At 47.5% G+C, this 21,479-nt stretch overlaps 1 protein-coding gene across 3 annotated transcripts; it reads right to left on the bottom strand.

Annotated features, from left to right (window-relative positions):
* Positions 1–1,278: 1,278 nt before the first annotated feature.
* Positions 1,279–21,221, bottom strand: GTPBP1 (GTP binding protein 1). 3 transcript variants are annotated; one of them, XM_049822509.1, is made up of 13 exons: positions 21,009–21,221; positions 15,302–15,413; positions 12,590–12,770; positions 11,197–11,545; positions 10,630–10,753; positions 8,542–8,656; positions 7,930–8,074; positions 7,606–7,788; positions 6,668–6,803; positions 5,907–6,085; positions 5,194–5,391; positions 4,028–4,069; positions 1,279–3,590 (listed from the first exon to the last, which is right to left on the bottom strand). In XM_049822509.1, exons 1-13 carry the CDS (start codon positions 21,198–21,200, stop codon positions 3,498–3,500), a joined length of 2,049 nt encoding a protein of 682 aa, XP_049678466.1. In that variant the 5' UTR covers positions 21,201–21,221; the 3' UTR covers positions 1,279–3,497. The 3 variants fall into 3 exon arrangements, with proteins under 3 accessions (XP_049678466.1, XP_049678468.1, XP_049678467.1); XM_049822511.1 differs by lacking the exon at positions 21,009–21,221 and adding an exon at positions 17,124–17,559; XM_049822510.1 differs by lacking the exon at positions 4,028–4,069.
* Between the last annotated feature and the right edge of the window lie 258 nt (positions 21,222–21,479).

Here is a 21,479-nt window from a genome sequence, read left to right as displayed (position 1 = left end):
GAAGCCATCCCTGGGCATCAGTCCAGCCCCTGCCTTATCCTGGGCATGAGCAGAGCCTGGCTGGGACCTGAGGAGTGGCAAATGAGGCTGGGGCAGCAGGGATGGCAAAGACAAAGCCTGACACAAACCACAAGTAAGGGAAGCTGCAGGTTGCTCTCTTTTCCTTACCACAGGCTGTAAATTACTCAGCAGGCAGCTGAGAGCAAGTAGAAAGGAAAGAGTTGTCCTCACCCTGAGGAATTTAATCCTAGAGCATTAAAAAAAGGCTGCAAAAAGGGAAATTGGACTGGCTTGAGGAGGGTCATATGGGTGTCCGCTTAACCAGGATGGGCTGGAGACAGGCTTGTGGTGAGAAGTGCCTGTGCAGCTCCTTGCAGGTGGCTGCCCTAGGGAAAGGCTTGTTCTCTGCTGGCCCTGGATCTGCCCTCACCAGTTTTCCTTGGGGGGAGGGATGCTGGGCACATGGCTGTCCCAGCACGGGGAGGGACACAGAATGGGGAGGGGGACTGGCAGAAGAAACTTATCTGGACAACAAATGGGAAGGGGTGGAGTTTTGGATGCTCAGGATGAAGGGCTCAAGCACAGACAGGACCAGAGGGGTGAGCACACCTCCAGCAGCATCCCTGCTCCCCGCAGGTGTCCGTAGTGTCTGATACACCAGGAGTAGTGGAGCTGGGTGGGTCTTCGCTCAGGCTACCACCAGCTCCCGGCCCAACACTTACCTGTGTTGGGAAAAGGTGGTGCAGGGCAGAAAAAGCCTTCGTGACCCTCCAAGATCAACTGACGAGGCAGGAGAAGGCCCGTTCCATGCCCTGAAAAGTCCTGCTGTCTTTACAGAAAGAGGTGAGGTGCACATCGCTGCAAGGGCCCAGGAGCTTATGCAGGCAGTGGAAGTGCTGTGCTAAAACTGCATCCTCTAGCAAAGTATCTCTGATTGATCAATTGACAGACCTGGCCCCAAATGATTTGCTGTAGCAGCTCTTGACACACATACATACTTGCACAGCACAGCTCACACCATGCAAACAATCTCACTTCACCACTCCACCACCGAGAAGCACTAAATCTTAGGCAGAGTAAAAGCTGTCGGGGCTGTGCAGAGGTTCACCAGCAGCGCTCCTGCGGCGTGGCATGCCTTCCACTGCTGTCACTACGAATGCAGCCTCCTCTCATAGCCAGCAAAGGAGCACGGTGCCAGGCAAAACCGCTTGGTCTGGCTTTCAGCGTTAAGGCCGCAAGCGCTGTTTTTTCAGAAGGACAAAAAGCAACAAGACATACTTGAACTTGGAACAAACTTTTTTAAAATTTATTTTATAGATCACACCAGCCCGAGTGATCTTTGAATGCTGGTCACAAAAGAGAGATCACACCACCTCCTTTGCACGTACTGAAGTAAACCCTCTTCCAGTCTCAGCAGTGTCTCCTTCATTTGGAGCACAAGGAATGGAGAAAGAGAAAACCGCCTGGAGCTCTCTGCTCCCCTCAGAAGCAGAGGGCAGTGAAATCAGATGCAGTTTGATGCTGCTACAGGGCCAGAAGACAAACAAACCAGGCCCTCGTGCCCTGCTTAGCCACACTTCACACCCCCTCACAATGCGGGTGCTATTAGTGTTGTAGCCGCCTATAGTTCCTCCCTCGCCAGGAGAGTGCTGGTATTTAGGCACATAGCTTGGAAAGGACTGTCTGACCTCCCCCTGCCACCCACGCTCAGGCCACTGCAGTCTCTAAGGCAAAGCACCCTCATCTCTAAACCACATTCCTTGCCTCTCCCATGCTGCTTAATGCTCTTGGAGTGCTGGTGCCGGTGTTAGGAGATGCGCTCTCCCCGCTTTCCCGAGCCTACTGTCTCTCAGTCAGCTTGAAAGCCTACCTCGAATCACAAGGGGAACTGGACTGAACTCCACACAGGTGCCACAGAGTGAGAACCAGGAACAACCCACTAAGGAGGGACAGAAACTTTTCAGTCCTCCTCTAAATAAAATAAAAGTCCTTCATCAGAGGAGGAAGCCCTCACAGAAAACGGAGAGCACCTGCTGGGGAGAGCAATGATTTGCTGAGGATGCCACCTCCTCTCTCAAAATGCTACCATGCTCCCACAGCTCACCACAAACCGGCCGAGGATAACAACTCCTGTCCTCATGGGAGCCAAGCGAAGAGGCAGGGTTAGAAGCGAGATCAACATAAGCAGGGAATTGATCACTTGCACAACCCATGGTTAAAAGACATGATAACAATAGTTAATTCATAGACCGTCCTTGCAGGGCCTTCCTGGAGAAGCCAGAATTTGTCATTAAAAAAAAAAAAAAAAACACCTTAAAAAAAAATTAAACAAAAGTCAGAAAAATTACCACGTACTTCCAAACCTGAAAGCACTTCGCTAAGTTTGGTACCAATCCATCATTGCCCTCTTTGGCCAAGAGGGGAGAAGACAAATCCTACCTCTGCCATGGCAAAGTTTGGCCAGTGAGTTCCAGAAAAGATTTGGGAAATCTGGGAGTAAACAAAATCAAGGGGAGGTCATGTTTGTCTGGTGTCTCTGTTCCAAAGGTGTATTACCACCTCTGATCTCTGTCCGTTGAGGTGAGAAGGCTTTCTCTGGCTCAAGGGACGGACCAAGTATTCCTGCACTATATTCTTAATACTGTCAACTGAGTTGCCGCGGCCTTGAGAGGCAGGACAGATTTGCTCCAATGTGCACTGAACAAACAATAGGAAAAGCAGCATGATGGGAAAGGGAACAGGATGGGCAAATGACTGCCCATTTAATTCTGTCTCTAACTGAAATCTTAAGTGCTATCATCATTGTATTTGAGAGGGATATTTAGGATTCCTCAACTTAACATCAAGAACTGCTTTCCAATTTGTTTCCCTCTTAGATCTCCAACTAATGAACTTTCTTAGTACTCCTTCAAACTTCAGTCACTAGAACATTAAATTAAACCTACTTAGAAATAGTTTAAGAGGGATGGAATCCAGAAACATTATTTGGCACGGGGCCACAGTGGTGAGGAAATAATGCCCTATGGAGCCATCCTAAGCAACGTGTTTTAACCTTTGCAAGTCTGAAATTACAGGTGGTTGATAACCCCTGGATCTGAGACAGCAAATAGGAGGAGAGCAGCAAGTCCTGTGGACAGAATGGGGTGAGGGAGGAGGGAGGCAGCTAACTGGCTCTTCGCAGTTCTATCCAGGCTCTCCTCTCGTCTTCATGCACACAAAATATAATAAAAACTAATAAGAATAAAAACTAAGCCCATGATGTACAAAAACGTGTCAATAGGGGGAGGAGGAAGGTGTCAGTTACTCAGTTCTGTGTGTCTTATCACCTTCATTAGCTTATAAATTATGCTCCTCTCCATCGCTTCCTTCAGGGAGGAGGGACGATTCTTCTGCAGCCAATCAGCTGGGATGGGTTTTGGTTTAAGCTGCTCTGGATCTTTTGGATAAGAAATGAAGGGAAGGGGAGGAATTCCTCAGAGGGAGGAGGTGTAAGAAATTCAGCAGCCACTGGCAGGAGTCACACAGGCTCCCTGAGACTTCACTTTATGGCGCTGACCCCCACGTCGCCGGCCTCCTCCTCCGACTTTTGACTGAAAAACAAGAAGATACCAGTGAGCAGTGACCTCTGCATCAGAATATCAACACAGCAGGAGTTCAGATGGATTACACAAACATCCAGACAGCAGGAGGGCAGTTGTGACTGATCAGCTTCCTACCACTGCAGGAAGGAGATAAGGCAGACAAGCACACCATGAAGAAAGGAGGAGAGACAGATACACCATGAAGTTCAACCCTTCAAGGCTGGGGAGGACCTGCTTTCCCAATGTTCTGAACGCTTCACTCCCATGAAACTCAGCAGGTGCCATGGGGCTCAGTACCTGAGAAATCGAAACCTCAGGCTCCCTTGGCTTTGTGCAGAATGGAAAGAGAACCCCCCGCCACCCTGCCAGGGCTCTCTTGCTAACCTGACTCTGTTCCCAGCCTCAGGCCAGCAAGCCCACCGTTCTCTTTTAAAGCAGCCAAATACCTTATTGCCCTCGCGGATGTGGGGCTCTTCATCCAGTGCAGGCTGAGGGGAAGCAGCAAGGAGAGAGAGGCAGAGGTAAGCAAGAACAAAAGCAACACAAGAGTCTCAGGGGGAGGGACGAAACAAAAAGCAAGATGGGACCCCTACTTACAACCACAGTGACGCTACAAGACAAGGAGGAGATGGGGGATCAGTAAGAAGCCACAGAATATGCAAAGGGAGAGAACCCCTGCCAGAGGGCCCTCTTTCAGCAGCCAGCCTGGCTCAAGAGGGTGAGATTTGACCAATGGCAGCTAAGATAGCTAAAATTAAGAGGGGGAACTCTGACCAGGTCTCTTGACAGAGTCAGCTCCTGAACCTTTCACATACTAGATAAATACACCAAAAGGAGAAGACCTTTCTCCTATCAGTAATAAAGCTGATAAATAGCTCCCAAAGCCTGCAGTTAGAATTGAGTTTCTGCTCCTTTCAGACCAGAAAGGCTAGGTATCCTTTCTTAGAAAAACTAAGCTGAGAAGTCCTAACCAACAAAACAACCTGGATAAATTTCTCTAGAACGATAAGCCTTTTCTCCCCCTTGGATGTCTCCATCCTCCCTCCCTGACAGGGCAGATGACCTGTGTCTGATACTACTGCTTAGGTTGTAATTTCTCTAGTGTAGGGATGTTCCACCTCTCATTCAGACAGCAGAGACCCATTCTGTGACTGGTTGTTAGATGTTTCACTGGTTCAGCTACCGGGTATATGGAGATGCTTCTTCACCGTGAGCGCAGTCAAGTAGCAAAACAGGTTGTGCAGTCTTCCTCCTTGGAGGTTTTCAAGACATGACTGGATAAAACCCTGAGCAACCTGGTCTGACCTCACAGCTAATCCTACTTAGAGCAGAAGGTTAGACTAGACGCTTCCTGAGGTCCAACCTGAATTGTACCAGGATGATAAGCTGCTAGCTGCTGAAAGGTCAGCCATGACGAGTCATCTAGTCATCAGAAAATTTTGATTTCTGCTGTGAGACTGCTTATATTTCTATTTGTTTCTCTTGCATGTTGAGTCCTAAGGTGAGTTCAAAGGTATGAGGGGAGAACGCTTGTGCTTTAGAGTGCCCTTCCTCCAACAGATGAAACCAGAATGCAAACAGCTAGGACAGACATGATATTTTCCTCACTTACCAATGGTTGCAGAGCAGTAGGTGTCAGTGGCGCTGCGGCTGTCGAGGGGGCCTCGTCCCCTGCTGGTGGGCCCCCAGCTGCTGTCCCAGCTGGGGGAACACCATCCTCTCGTTTTGTAACAGCTCCCTTCTTGGTTGACTGCATCTTGATCTGCTGTGGCTTGGAGTTCATTGGCGAGTTATTGGTGGTCTGGAGTAACTGCAAATTACAAAGGGAGAGGCCAAAATCAGCATTAAAACAGCTAGGCCAATATGGCAAGGCTCAATGCTGCTTTTTAACAACAAGTTTTGAGAGAATTGATACCAATAGCCATCAGGGGAAGAATGCAGCAGCAGCTGTTCAAAGAATCTAGGCCTCTGAGCTGCCCTCAAGAACCCTGACAGGTTGGAAAGGGCCACCCAGCTGAGGTGGCACTTAAACCTCCTCAATATGACTCGAAGAGACCAACTAGAAGCTGTCAGAAAGAGACCAAACTGTAAGAACCACAGGCATCTGGCTCAACCCCCACCTTCACACTCCCTCATTCACACCAGCTAAAGACCCACCACACAACAAAACAAATTGGGTCATCTGCAACCCATGCCAGAGCTGACGTTTGTGATTGAAAGATGGCCTTTTTCCTCAATTTTCCAGAGCTATCCGGATTCTCCTGCTGGCTTCTCAGCACCAAAAGTAGCTAATGGGCAAAAAAAGTCGGACTCTTCAGCCTTTACCTTAGTGATGGTACCCACAGCTTTGGTGCGTCCTTCACGGAAGACCAGACGCTGGTCTATATGCAAATATTCCGGGGTTTTGATGAAGCGAAAGTGCACTGTGGCTTTGTCCCCCGTCCGCAGGCAGTCCTTGTCCATGCTGAGAATTGTGGCCGTCTGACGGATGCTGCCACAATGCACTGTGAATGTAATGCACAAAGGCTTTCAACAGCCAGTGCCATTAGTGGAATAAGCTTCAGATAGACATCTAAGGCTGCTCTTGCTACCCTACAGCTAACAGCGCCAAGTCTGGAATGTAAAAATCTACTGTGTACCAAAGACTATACAGGTCACACGGCTGCCATTGTTCAGTCCTCAAAAAGAAAACACATACAACCTAGAACAGTTGCCTTCGAATGGAGACTTTCTTGAAGCATCCTCAACAGAATCCTACAGGCCAAGCAGCTTGGCTAGAGGGCAGAACCTCAAATGAGGCTCTCAGTCAGCATTTGAAGCTGAAGAATCTCTGCACCCTGGAGATCTGGCTCAGACAGGCTCCAAGTACACTTGGAGTCACACATCTCCTTTTTACCTACAGCTTTTGCCACTCTCCTCTGTCAGCTCCCTCCTCTCTCTCTAATGCATTGCTGGGAAAGGTCAAACCAGGAACTATGGCTTATATTCAGGCTGACAGAGCCATCAGGAGAAAAATGATCTCAGGCAAGAGCTGATATAAACTGGTACCACTGGGAACAAAGATGAGACAACACTGAGACACATACCCATGGCCTGATATCGTGGGCTGATGGTGGTGGGATGATGGAGCACCAGAATCTCTGCTTCAAACTCCCACGATGCTTGTGGATTCAGGCGGGGTGACACCATTACCATGCCCTTCCGGATGGAAGAACGCTTGATCTGAAAAGCAGAGACACAAAAAACCTTAGCATGATCCTCCAGGGAAGAAATTTGCTTCCCTGGCTAACTGTGTCCAGAAGGATCCTAAGGGATTTCATAGATGTAAACTCGTGCTCACCAAAAGGCGAAGCCAGACCTGTTTAGCAGTATGTAATGCTGTTATGCAAAGGTTGCAAAAATCAAGTACAGCTGAAGTTTCTAAGGACGCCTTAGTTACAGTGCTGGGAATGCTGGACACCGACACATAAGTTTTAACTCATCCTTTAAAAGCAAAACATACATCCTAGTTGCACATTACCCAAGCAGATGATCTCTTGAAAAGCATGATGTCTGTTAACACAAAACGGTAAGACTGAACACGTGAAGTTTCATATAGCTTAAACTATATCCCCTTAAAATCAGTGCAGCTTCTATTGACCTTTCGCCAGAGGAATCGCATCAAATTTTGCTAATTTTTAAACCACAAATCATGCAGCTAGACCTACAAGTTGAGAGAAATAGTGTAAATACCCTGCCTAGGCCACCCATGCAGTTGTGGCACAAGAGAAGACTTCTTGCAATGCCTCTGCTTTGTTACGCATCTCCAACACTATTCCTCATTACCTTGGGTCCCACTGCTATTACCTGGCAGCTGTCAGGTGGAGCAACCGCGACGTAGGACCCACAGAGGTTCTATGGCATTTTAATGCACTGTGAAGTGAGGCAGCTGAGGTTTGCAGCAGCAGTCTGATTGCAGCTGAACTCCCACATTAAAATTAGGAGGGTGGTTCCTGTTCTGGGAGTCCAGAGCAGATCATCTCACCTTTTTCAAAGCAAAGGAGGCAGTCTGGCCTCCCCGCACTTCTTTGACGGGCATTCTCTTGCGGTGGATGGACTTGACAGCAATAGGTAGGAAGTTGCCAAGGGGATCTGGCCCTAGCAGCAGGGTGTCATTTAGCTTGATTAGACCTCTCAGTGTCGTCCCAGACACAACTGTTCCTACACCCTATGCCAAAAAAGAAAAAATAGTAATTGGGGTTACTTGACCGTGCTAGCAGAAGAGCTCTAGAACTCCCCTCTCTAGGGAAGATGCCTCTTCAACCTGAAAGAAGGAGGAGACAATTCTTCCAAATACCAGGCCCCTTACCGGCACAGAGTAAGTGTCATCTATTTGGAATTCTGCCGGCTCTTCTTCCCTGTAACTGGTCCGTGGAGACAAGAGATTAAGAAACATCTTCAGCAAATCTAGGTTCTCCCCAGTGACATTTGAAATCTGGAAAATTGGGCACATCCTGTAACGGAAAATTGATAAAAAAGGAGTTAGTTCACCTCCCTGCCTGGAATTCCATGTGTGGGGCGACAGCCAAAATCTTGGGACTGAATTCAATACACAGTGCTAGGAAGGGAGAGCCTGGCAAGCAGTCAGATGCACAACACCCCATGTGTGAAAACCTGCAACATTGCCTCTGCCTTCTAATGACATTCAGGAATAGGTAGGTGTAAGTAAGGTTCCAGGACTGAAGGAAGCCGAATACCCTGCCATCTTCTGCAGACTGCCCAGAAGCAGCCTCTCATTTCTGTCTCAGAGAGGGGAACACAAGCAGGTCAATCTCCGAATCAACACATTCTTATGGAATCAACACACCACATGGCAGATGCAACCTTCACACATCTAGACAATGGGACTCTCTTTCTGAATCTTCTCACCCAGTCTCCAAATAGGATCGAAAGAGAAACGACTCTCCTCTACTCCCGTTACCTCTCTGAGCTGAAGTTGGAGGCTGTTACAATGACATCATCCTTGCTCTGAACCAGCACGGGAATCTTCCTGCACCCTGGGGACTTCAGCAGTCGCTGTAACAGCTTCAGGGTTTCTTAAAGGGTGAAATGAATATTGTTAGGGCAGCATCTCCCGTCTTTACAAATCGCTTTTGTGGGGTCTCTCCCCGAAGGGATACTGGCACTCTTGCCACAAATAGACAGGAGAAGATGGCTAAAGGTGTGTGAGTGAGACTGAGTTTGCCGCAGCCCAGGTGGGACTTAGGAGCCATTCCATCTTCCATTTCATGCCAGCTAGCCTGCTGCCAAGCGACACCATACATGAACAGACACTCACATGTTTGCATCTACAACTGCAATGCTGTGAAGTAGACATTTTATAGCTGTCTATTAAGTAGCTTTAAGCAGTTACAAGGTATTAAGCAGTATACAAGGTATCCTCTTCCTGTGAAGGATTTTTCTTATTGAATTAAATGAAAACTAGCAGCACTCAGGAATTGAAATATCTGAGAATACGTGAATTAGAAATCAATTTTGACCAAACAACCCTCAACACACTTTCCCTGGCAATCAACCTGCCCTAGAAGGTTAGAGAAGCGTGAAAGAGGTAAAGATCACCATCACAGAGTAGTACAGTGTTGGTGGACCAGATCCAGAAATAAGTATTTTGGGACAAATCTCATGGCTCCCAACTTTGATCTTTTGCCTCTTTTCAATTTAATTTCTAAGCTTCATACCTATCAGCCAGCAGGGGCATTATCTGATGCACTAGCATCAGCCTCCTGCAAAAAGCCTTACAATAAATGAGGGGAGAAAAAGGGCTAGTAGGGGCTTAAAAGAGCAAATCATTTATATGCTACAATTGTCATCCAATTAGATGGTTTTTGTGAACAAATGATTGCCTACAGGAAAGTAATGTTTTGCATACAGAAACACAAACATCTAATCATGCCATCTGCTCTTCACAGACACACTTGAGCCAAATCTTGTGTCTATTTAATTTAAACAGAACATGACACAGGAGTGGCTTCTCCCAAGAGCAGCTCTTCTCTCCTCACCCTGAACCAAACGTTCTCCTTCCTTCCCAGTTATTATCTTACAGTCAGGCCTTACATTCATTTGTCAAACATCTATTATAGAGACATTTAGATTATCTACTGATCCTATGCGTCTGTTTACCCGAAACATATTTAGGATTTTTACAATAATGAACTAACTGCAGACAGTACTGGGAGCATTCACTTTCCCAGTTCTTAGGGCTGATTATCAAAAAAAACATTGCTCCAATTAATCACATCATGTTCCTGAAGGTGTGAGAAATGCATCAAGGGGATTTTAAAGGTGAGAGTTAGTCATAGCCTGAAAAAACGTCAAGCATAGGTTAAAGGGACACTGCTGGGGTTAGAGGTGCTGCTTTAACTGCTGCTGAGCAAAAAATCCAGTAGCCCCTGCTGCTTACTGCCATCCCCACTTGTGTCTAGCCCAGTCCTGCTACCATAGCCCACATATGCAGCTGCTTTGAACAATGATTTATTAAGCTTTGGTTGGTTGTTCAGACAGAGGATGGAGCTGCTGTAGTTATGCCAGCATACCTGAGAAGCGCCCAGGTGAGGAGGATGTAAAAAGCAGCTGCCCCTTCACCTAGTGGCTGCCAGAAAACAAGTTTGATCACAGCTTAAGATCACACTCAAACTACGGGCAAGAAGGAAAGCAGCTTTCAAGAGAACTTCCAGACCTTCCCTCCAGGTTTAAACACCCAGAGAGAAAGCAAAGCCACAACCCCAACTGTATGCTTCTCCCCTTAGAACTCAATTAAGCAAAACCCTGTAGCGAACACTTTTGGGTTGTCCAGCTGAGTCCCCCAACTCAAGTAATTTTGAAATGGTGACTACGAGTGAACTGCCTCCAAAATGGGCAGGGGAAAAGGATACACTTCTGGAAGGTGTTTAAGATACAGTCAAAACCAGATAAAGCAGCTTTCCTGCAGCAGTAATTCCTCAACCGAAGCAGAGGACAACAGCACATACGGAGGTAAGAAACAGCCCTGAAGAGAGCTCGTAGGACTCACCTTGGAGGATGTTGGCAGGGCACATGTCAATCTTGGTCACCACAACGAAGACGGGAACGTTAAGTGCAAGCGCCAGGCCCAAGTGCTCCTTGGTCATTCCAACAATCCCAGCGTTACTGCCAACCTACACCAGGGATACAAGATAAGGTGATGGAAACACTCCTCCTGCAGTGAGCTGGGTTACAGAGAGTGTCTCGTGTCAGACATGCAGTAGGCTGCGATTAGGTTGTAGACACGTCTTTGAGACTGTATGAGCAGACTCAGCTCATTTCAAATGCTGTTGGACACTGGCTAAGGACTCATTGATTTAGCAAGGTGTTCTGGAGTTTAGAAATCTTTTACTTTTCAAGAACCATACATCTTGGGCCTGTCTGAGACTGACAGTCCTGGGGCACTTGCCTCAGAGCCCTGGCTAGATATGCACAGTGGCTGCTGCTCTTCACCTCTGGGAGATGCTGCCTCCTTCCACAACCCCACAGGAACTTTGCAATAGGAAGGAAGTTGAGACTGTTACAGCTGTGAGCAGCCCCGCTCCTACTGGTACCATACATCTTTCTTGTCACCTACCATAAGCATGCAGAAGTCAGGTAAATGGCCAGTCATGCCAAAGACGGTGGTTTTCAGGTACTTTTCATGACCAGCCAGGTCAATGAAAGTAATGACCTTGGTGGATTTCTCACAGATCTTTGTCCATTCCAAGCTGCCACCGTGGCTGTCGGGCTTGTTCACCACGTTGCCCTCACTGTCGAAGCCCAAAATGTCATTGCCCACGCTGCTGGTGCGGCCTGACTCAATCTCATGCTTATGGCGGAAGAGCTTTTGCCGAGCAAAGCCTCGGCCATTGTCTAGTTCGCCATGTGTCAAGACACCTAGCAATGTGCTCTTTCCTGCATCCACATTGCCAACCACTGCTACCCTGGAGAGGAAAGGAAAAAGGAACCTGGTAAAATTTGATACCTGAAGAAACAAACAAGCAATCAAAAAAACCCCAAACACCACTGATCCTGCTAATAACTAGCTTTTTCTCCCTAACCTTCGGAAAGAGATTCAAAAAATGTTAGACCTTCACAAGCAGAGCAGAGATTCACAGCTATTAGTTAACAGCAGAGATCCCACACTCTGGGGACTGGGATGTGGAAGACGGTGGAAACATGTCACTGGTGTCCAGAACACCATCAGCTGAACCCTGCATGGCTTGATGCCATACAGAGTATCTCTCTTCCAACTCCTAGTCTCTGCAATCTAACATATACACTGTGGCAGTTCAAAAGAAAGACTAAATCCCAACTTGGTCTAGAATACCTCTGCCTTTCTCACATTCCTCATCTTCCAAGAGCACCATGTGCTAGGGAGAGCACAGAATTTAAATTACTGTTCCCAGAAAAGCTCAAACAACAATGAAATGTTTTAGGGGAAAACACTCTCCTAGAGCAATCTTCTTCTCTGTGTCCAATAAAGGTGGCTATTATGGCTGTTGGCAAATGTTGGAAATCCATTCCATCCAGGTTTGGGCAGACTCTCAAGTCATATTACACAAGCTATTATATGTCCATTAAAAGGTGACTTGGATCATCACAGCCTTGGAATAGAATCGAACCCTTAGTCAAAAGTATTGTATTCCAGCAGTATATGCACACACGTACAGACACATGTACACATGTGACTCCCTGCTGGGACTCCAGCCCACAAAAGATCCCCAAACTGCAAAGCTGTCACCTAGACAGCAACATCCCTCAGCTAAACACAGGCAAATCTCCACAAACAGTTTGTTCACAAAAGAGACAGCAACAACAACAAAAAGGCGATTTCATTAGCAAGGAGTGGTCAAGCTTGATTCCCTTTGTTGCGTAGCCACAACACCCAGACTCAATCAGCGTTGCTGGCTAAGCATCATGGCCTGCTCACACAGTAAAAATGCAGCTGGGCTGCTGACTAACCCTGTCTCCACCCGGCTCCTCACCTGACCTCCAGGAAGTCGTTGTCACCCACACGTTTCCGAACGAGGTAGTCCCGCACCTTGCCCCCTGCCTCCTGGTGCTCCCGCAGGAGGATCACGTCTGCCTCGATCTGCTCTGCCATGCTCTTCAACGTGGCATAGGATGCTTCCATGTCTGCCTCGCTCAGACCGTATTCAGTCCCATCTAGCGCGACGTTGAGGAGACAAAGGACAGTCAGTGAGCACCACCTTGCAACGGCCAGCAGCAATGTCATTCTGCCTGGGACTTTCACACCGATCAGGATTTATATGTGGACTGGAGATGTCAGACATGTAAACAGAATAAGCACCCTTTGCCCACACTAAAAAAGGACGGTCTACACTTTAAGTCTTAAAAGATACTGGAAAAGCACCATCTTTCATCCAGCACCATCTTTCATCTAGAGGAGTTTTCTTCACAATTTCTACAAGCACATACTTAGGGATAAGCAAGAAAGACACATTTCTGCCTAATTCCTTTACTTCACATGCTGAAGGTACTTTGCATGCAACATCCTTCAGTCTGATACAACATCTCCTCTCGCATTGCAATAAAGGGAGAAGCATTAACAAAAGGAAAGCTTGGAGTGAAATATCACCACAATTAACCAGTGAATGTGGGACCAATTTAAACAGTCAGCTTATTTTATAAAGCCACATCCCAAGTGCACATTTTCTGCAAGTCTGGCCTGCACAGCAATTTCTTTAGCTCCCACATACTCCAGTTAAAACAATGTTTTTGGCATGTCTCACTGCCTTCGTCCTGGCACTTGAAAGAAATGCTGACAGCACATGAGGCCAGAAAAAAACAAGGAGGCACTGCTGCCTCTGAACATCCCACCCAAGGGAAGGGCTGACAGTCAGAGCAAGCCAGTGGCAACTATCTAGACAGTTTGAAGGCCACCACAGCTCTTAGCTTCTCTCCTAACCCAGGTGCAGAGAAGCTGTAGAATTCAGGCCAGAATCTCCTCTGTGGATAAAAAAAACCCAAAAAACCCCCAACAAACAAAGGTGGAGAGCCACATAGCACCTGGATGACCAAAGCTACTGCTGTGTCTGTATTCATGCGCATGGCTGACTCATCAGCTGGTAAGCAGTAACTGCAGTTTGCATGAACTAATCAGCATTTTAACTTACTGCACAGCTCTACACATGTAGAGTTGCTGGGTGATTCCCAGCCTAGCTCATAAGCTGGCTGAGAAGCTGGTGAGGAAAACAAAAAGCACCACATGTGGGGTCCTGGGTCATAGAAGGGGAATGAGAAGTAGGGGGACAGGAGAGGGTAAGAGCCAAGGGAGAAAGGGAAGGGTCACTACAGATGAAGCAGTGAGCTTCCTGGCAGTCTTCACTTGCTTCTCAGCCATCCGAGTTGGGTATCCATGATGATTGAAATCATAGACACAAAATGAATGAGAAGGAGTGACGGTGGCAGGGATATCAAGATTTTTTTCCTGTTGACTATAGTTTCCAATTTACAGAAAAGATCCCCACCTTCCTTGACTATGCAGCAACCCAAAATGAAGTCAGAAGTTTTAGCTCATATTTTAAGAAACAAATGCCTACTTCTAAGTACATCATTGCAACAACCACCAGTTAACACCCTCACAAAGTATCCTAGAAGAGAAAGCAGTTACTAGCCTGACTAGTTACATCTCTGCAGCAGATGTGGTTATCCCAAACACCAAGGATTCAGACTACACGTGGGAAGCTCGCTTGGAAGCGAGAGCATTATCCCCATGATATTGGCTGCATGACCACTGGCCATCTAATCCTGGCTTCTCTTCTATGTTGGCTGCTTTGCAAGACGCCAAGAAAACCCAAAAAGGAGACAGTTCTAGGGTAACGCTAGTCTCTCCCTCTATTATCTCAGCCAACCCTGGCACTGACGATCAGGGTTTTGTATTCTTCCCCAAACATAGTAACTAGTAGAATGTCTGATCATAACAACTTGATATCCAACAGATATCTAACATATTTGAAACATGCCTTTAGCCTTATGATAGCCATAGACAATATTTTGCATTCAGAAAAAAAATTCCATTTCAAAGCAAGGCCATGTTCAATATTATTCTACCAGTGTCAGATGCAAATTGTGAAAAAGAACAAAAAGGTAACCCATGCTAACTGCTAAAATCTGCAAAGGCAACTGACTGCAGTCACACCCGAGTTAATGTGACAGTAAAGGCCTCACGCTGAGAAAAAGAAAACCTTTCCCTCCATAGTATAGACACACACCACACACTAACAAAGAAAGGCAGCAGCATACATTTTGGTTATCTGAAGTATCTCCAATACATTCCTGTGGGGTAAAAATATTGTTATTTACAAGGGAGAAGTGAACAAAACCAGACAGAACAAGACCTCCATCAGACACTGAGGATGTCTGTACTAAAACTGTTATTATCATTTCAGATCCTTTGTCTTTTCCCGGTGTGCCCAGACAACTTATGCTTTATTTCCAGAAAAGACTTGTATGATTTTGTACAAAAAAAGTATGTTTGGCTCCACTACGTAAGACAGTTGCTGGCAGGAATAAAACAAAAGAATCTGTCCCATGTGTTCTGCTATACTTTATGGAGGTTTCCAAGTTATTCTGGAGACATAAGTACTAGCTTCAGCAGCAGTCCGGTTAGATGAAGTAGGGTTTTCTTAAAATTTAATGGTTTTTGTTGTTTTTCCTGTGGAAGCTATACTCACCTGATCCTTGACCAATGACATAGATGGTCTCCCCGCATCCCTCATCAATTCTCTCTGACATCTGCCGGAGCAAACTGTCATACTGCTCTGAAGTTGGACTCACCATCACCAGCTGGAAAAAAGATTAAATATCCATTTGCAGATGTCAAGCAAACCATATCAAAACCAGCTTCAGTTATAATGACAATCAATTCATGTGCTTTATTGAAAGAGAAGGGCTCTTTTTCAAGGACCACTTTCTGGTGGTTTGTTTTTTTAAAAAACAGCTTTGCTGACAGCTATTTCCTTGTGACACTGTGGAAGGTTATTTGTCTGAGCTCAGAGTTCATTTATGTTGGAAGATATACTTCAAAGAAAGTAAGAATACCAAGCATCTCATTTTGAAGTAACCAATGTTTAAAAGCCACATTTAAGTGAACATCCCACTTCTACTTCTGTGTAATACATGTTTCCATGCAAGGAAAACAGAAAGGGGAGGAGGTATTTTCTCCAAAGAAATTCCTTAGCGAGGTACTCCACAGTCTCCGCTGCACAGAGTGCTGCTGCTCCTCCAGAGCATGATGGAACAGCCAGAGGAAGCCAGCCAGACCTCACTGCAGAGCACACCTAGGCATCAAAACCTAAAGCATCTTGTAAGTCTTTCACACACTTGATCTCCCCTTTTACCTTCTGAGGGGGCAGAGGGGAAGGAGAGAACACGAATAAGCAGTATTTTCAAATGCCTAACAAAACTTTAGGTACTTCACGCTACAGTGCTGAGAGACAGACATACAAAGCAGTTTGTACGAGTATATTTGAACATTTCACCAGTGGAGACCTGCAGTTTTACAAACAAGCAGCTGTGTTACCAACAAGCTTTGACTGCAGTTATTGCAACAACCACAACTTCCTTTGCCCTTCCCTGCAGAGGCATCAAGAGAAGGAAAAAGCAGACAGAAACAAAGCAGAAAACGAGGACAACAAGGCAGCACTTCGGGAAGGATTTTTGTTAGAACAGAACAGTGTAGCACCATTTCTTGCAAAAACCTGTGTCGCTCATACAGTACAGCTGAGGACGCTCGCACAGAGTGGCCACAATGGTGTTGTGGCAGTGGCAGACCAAGACCTTCATCAGCTGTTCAGGACTGACTGGCTACCTGCTCTCTGGCTGCCTCCATGGTTACAAATCTGTTGGTGGCTGAGCATCCTGGTACAGTGGCTCAATAGCTGTTGCAATTGAGATACACATTTCTGTTAAAAAGGCACTTTTAGTAAGAGTTGTAAAGGCTATCACCTACTGATAGCCCTATGAGTAGGCAGGCCTGTGCCACGCTACAACACTCAATGAAATCCATACTTCCACTAGCTGTCCTTACATACACCTTCCAAAATCATGCCCAGAAAGATGTACTTCCCTTCACTATGCACTAAGGCCAGTCTGAAATCTGTGCTAGATTTGCCTAAAACATATGGTTTACGGCAGTTCACAATGATTACATCTTCAAGCCTGCCCAACATTCTCTGCTAACACAGCCTGGCTTGCTAGCACAGCTAACACAATGTGTATTCAGGGAGTAACTACCTTGACCACCTACTACTACTACACAGTGGATGAAGACCTTTACTAGAAATCTAGTGTAAGGGAACCCAAAACCCCACAAATAACACTTAAGCAGCTTTCAAAACTACCGCAATGCTTGCATCTGGAAAACTGAAGCACAGGCAGCAAGTGCTGGTTAGAAGGTTTAAGGCAGCCAAACCAAGCCTTTCTTCAAACGTTAAGGGTCACATAGAGCATGTATGTGTCTGCAAGGACTGGACAGCTACAACAGAAAAAAATCACCTTCACGCGCCTCTTTTAGACACATGCCCTACCTAAGCCTTTTAACTACTTGGCATGGTCTGCAAAGGGTAGCAAAGCACTCTGATCTGGAAGGCCACATGGTCCTTCTACTTCATGCTACAAAGGACTGAGTTTTGCCTTTCTTAGTTGTTCTCTTGGTTTTGTTTTCTTCTTAAAGGAGACCACCGGATGTAAATGTATTGAGAGGGAAATCAGCAATGCTTCAGAGGCTTGATCGGGACAGGAATGGAAGGCTGTGTGTTGATGTGTAGGGCTTGCTTTGCCCAGCAAGCACTTTCAGGAATTCCTGGAAGCACAGCAGACAGGCTCACTGTTTAGGCTAGCGCACCAGCACAGGTCAGGGACTCAGGAAGATCTATTAAATAGGCTGTCATACACATAAAAGATCAATAAAATAACAGGGGCCACCAGCGCAGAGGCACACTAACTTCAGTTTCTTCAAGTCTCATCACCAGCTTCATTTTTCTGCAAGTTCAAATGCTTCAGCAGTACGAGTGGGCAGGGTTTTGCCTAAAGTACCAGGGGGCATTTCAGCTGAGCAGCTCGCTGTAGCCTTTCTTCATGGTGCCAGGCAGGAGGGCTGGGGTCTCAAACAGCATGGTACCCACACACATCAGCTCAAAACACTGTTCCGCCATCCTGCTGCTTTCACTGCCATGCAAAGGTGCTGCTGAAGGGTGTTCCAGTGGTAGACCGTCTCCAGAGCCTACCCTGGGGCCACCGACGCTTACAGCTGATATGATATAGTGGGATGTCAAGAGAAGGATGCGTAGAACAAATAGCAGCTTTCATGGACCACACCTTCCAATGCTGTTCAGTATTTCTAATGCCTGCTTCTGCAGCCCGCAGCCCCCCGCCAGTTTGGCAGTTTCCTGGGTCACTGCAAGACTTCACTTGCTGTTTTGAAGATCTCTTTAGCTAGCTCCCTGGACAGAGGGAGCCTGTTCTTTGCCACCTCCCTGGTTGGAGAGAGGCCCTCCATCTCGGCCTCCCTGCTTTTTTTGATTTTCACCTTTGAGCAATCCCCTCCACGCTTGCACTACATATTTGTGTTTTTCAGAGGTTTTCACAAAGTCAAAAATTTTCACTTTTGTTCTTTCCACTTTGCCAGGTATTGAGCAGTTAACAGTAGGAGCCACGTGGGTCTAGCAATCTCAGATTTCCTATAGGGCAAAAAAGTAACAACCAGTTATTGCTTTATTCTCATGACAGCAGAAGGAAATACATCTCAAGTTTGAGATGCCGTCTCTAAAGTCCCTTCCAAATCTCTGGAGCGAGGTGGCTTTTCCCACCTTTCCTCTGATCGGTTTTGGGATTAACAAACACCGGAGGTGGGTAATACCTATAGCTGTCTGAGCTTACTCCAGGGGGACAAGTTGGACTGTGCCATTCTGCACTGCCCAACAGCAAGCAAGAGGCCATCTCATTAATTAACAGCAATTTCAAGACACTAGTGAGATTGAACTCAGGCTACATCAGCACTACTACGGGCAGTCCTTACAAAAGAAGCATCCCATATCCATGAGGCAGACAAACCATAAAGATTAAGGGTAAACCAAATACTATGTGGTACGTAGTGCTGCTCTTTATTGGATATAACACAGCCTGACATTTTGCATGGGTGGAAGGCCACCGTGAGCCATTGAAAAGTCAGGGGAAAGGCACCTTCTGTAATGTCATATTTTGCTTTCTATGTCCTGTGGACACACACAGTTCAAGTGCTATTAATGTTCTGTTATCAATGTAGATGTAATATAAGTATCAGTTTCACTAATAGCCTTGCATGATATGGTTTTGACCTGAAAGATGATTGCTACTGCAGTGTGTTAGTACTGAAGGGAAAACAAATACCCATTAAGATTGACACGATAACGAATTTGTGCTGATGAATGGAACTGTTTGCTTGACCAGCTGACAAGGTGTACTTGACAACCAAATCCCAAAGTGTTCCTCTCTAAAAAGAGCACACCTTACAATGAACACACTGGGGGAGGACTGGGAGAACAGCGAGGGGGTGGGTCAGACCAGGACAGAAGTAGCAACTAGCAAACAAACTGACTGCAGTGGGAATCACCATTTTAAGCCGGAACTGGAGGGCAGCAATTCAACTGGGAAGACAGACAAGATGGGGGGATAGGACCGGGGAGGGGGGGACACATTAGCTACTGCATTCTCACCATATGGGATTGCTGTTTTGAGCACACAGCAGGAGACTAACTTGGAGAAATGGGGCAGAGATCCCAGTCTTAGCTCTCATCCAAGATGGGGATGAATGAAAGGTCTAGGGAAAAGACAGCAGGTGTACACTGCTGTATGGAAAAGTAACTTGTAATAAAGGTAAAAAAAATGCTTACCTATCACCTCCATAGTGCCTGCAGATTTCTAGGAATGGAAGACAGGCTGACAACACAAATGGAGGTTGTGGGAGAAAAGCATTCCTCTCTCTTCGTCAGAGTTTTTGGTCAGGTTCCTGGCCGTCAAGAATCGGTGACGCAGGCCTTGGCGTCCTCCTGGGCCCTCTTCCACATCAGCCACGTCCAAGACAAAGCACAGATCGATATTGGCATCCTGTATCAAAATCTTGTCCAGCTCATTAAGGCACGAACAGGTGGCTCAATAAATACTGCAGGTTTGATTTCTGTTCTTTACTTTCTTATAAGACATCTTAATACAGTAGTACCACATTGTAAAATATCTGGTTATCCCCTCAAAAACAAACATTTCCACATCCACACACCACAATTCCTCTCTCTCCGTTTCTCCATGGAGGGCAAGAAAATCCAGGACTTTGGAACAACTCCAGCTGGAAGTGTGAAGAGGAGGGATGGCAGAAGAACAGGAAGGAAACACCAGCTATGCCGACTTCTGGATCACATAATTACAAGTGGACAGAACCAAGTAATCAGGAGACTTTAGAGCAGGAGGTGGCATCACTATACATCAAACCCTTGTCAGCAAAAGGTATACGGTTAAAGAGATCAGCCAATTGGGAAAAAGTAGAAGATGGTGTGGAAAGGCAGCTAATGCAGTCTGTGGCGGGCTCTGGCATGCACGTATTACTACAATGTACTTTCCTGCAAGACGGAAATGAGAACGGATTCTGGCAGAAATAAGACCACCACAGTTTTGTCACTTGGATCCTAGAAAGGAACTGCACAAGGTGAACAAACCTTTACCTCTTTGTGTTGACTTAACCTGGTTTGCAAGAGCAAGGCACCCTTGTTGCCGAGCCCTTGTGCTCAAAAGTTACAAGCTCTGACCTGCTTTTAAGATTGTGAAGAAAGCCCCAGGAACTTGTATGACTGGCAGCAGAGATAACTACAGAGAACCATCGCAGAGGAAAAACGTTAGCGAGACGTTAAAGCAGCTGTCAGCTTCAAACCCTCCCTGCGCTTGCTGAGAGGATCCAACACCCGTTGCAGGTGCTTCCCCGGGGAGCCGAGGAGGGGAAGGAGCAGGGAGGACAAGCCTGCCAGCACCCTCCTTCCCCGGCCAGGGCACTTCTCGCTCTCAGCTCTTCGTACCTCAACTTTAATACCGTCCTTCTCCCGGCCGCCTCCCCACGGCACGGCGGGCTCTGTCGCCCGGCCGGGTGATGTTGGTTCCCCAGCTCCAGTCCTCGGGGAAGCCCCTGAGGTGACACCCCCAGCCCAGTGAGGCAAGGCGGCCCCTGAGGTGAGGGGGAGCGGTGAGGAAAGGGGCTGGTCCCGCTGCGGCCGGGCCGGGGCGGGAGGGGGGGGAGAGCAGCCCCACGGGCTAGGAGGCTGCCAGAGAGAGGGCAGAGCGGGACCCGGCGGGGTGATGGCGCTCGCCACCGCCCGACCCACCGCCCCCCTTCCCCTCACCTCGCCGGGTCGGGCCTACCTTACTGGTGAGGTCGATCTCGGGCTCGCCGTTGAGCGCCTCGCCGTCTTCGGCGTCGAAGGCGGCGCGGAGGGGACAGGCGGCCGCCGCTACGCGAGGTCTCCCGCCCGGGGAACCGGGCTCCGGGGCGAACATACAGGCAGGCACCGGGGACCCCCCCATAGGGGATCGGCTCCGTTCCGACGCCGCCATCTTCCCTGCCCCGGCCCTCCTTCCCCCACCCCCTCCCCTCCCCGCGCCCGCCCCTCAGCCCCGGGGAGGTGCGGCGGCCACGCCTCCCACCCGCCAAGGCGGTGCCAGCCAATCACCGGCGGAGAAAGGAGGGGCGATTAGCCTGTAGCCATGACGACGGCGGGAGGGGTGGTTGTTATTCATGAGGGGCGGCCACGCCCTCTCGAAGCGCGCGAAGCCAATAGGAGAACTACTGCCAGCTCGACCTGTTTTCTATATATACACACACACACAACGGAG

The sequence above is a fragment of the Accipiter gentilis genome, chromosome 18, assembly GCF_929443795.1.
Source record: "Accipiter gentilis chromosome 18, bAccGen1.1, whole genome shotgun sequence".
Taxonomy (NCBI): domain Eukaryota; kingdom Metazoa; phylum Chordata; class Aves; order Accipitriformes; family Accipitridae; genus Astur; species Astur gentilis.
The sequence above is the reverse complement of the archived record's forward strand: the minus strand, read 5'-3'. Positions and strand labels throughout refer to the sequence as shown.

Coding starts and splice junctions, on each gene's coding strand:
- GTPBP1 (XM_049822509.1), bottom strand. CDS start 21,200: ATGGCGGCGTCGGAACGGAGCCGATCCCCTATGGGGGGGTCCCCGGTG. Junction 11,546..12,589: donor AACGACTTCCTGGAGGTCAG/GTGAGGAGCCGG, acceptor TTTCCTCTCCAG/GGTAGCAGTGGTTGGCAATG. Junction 6,804..7,605: donor CCTCCTTTGCTTTGAAAAAG/GTGAGATGATCT, acceptor TCTGCTTTTCAG/ATCAAGCGTTCTTCCATCCG.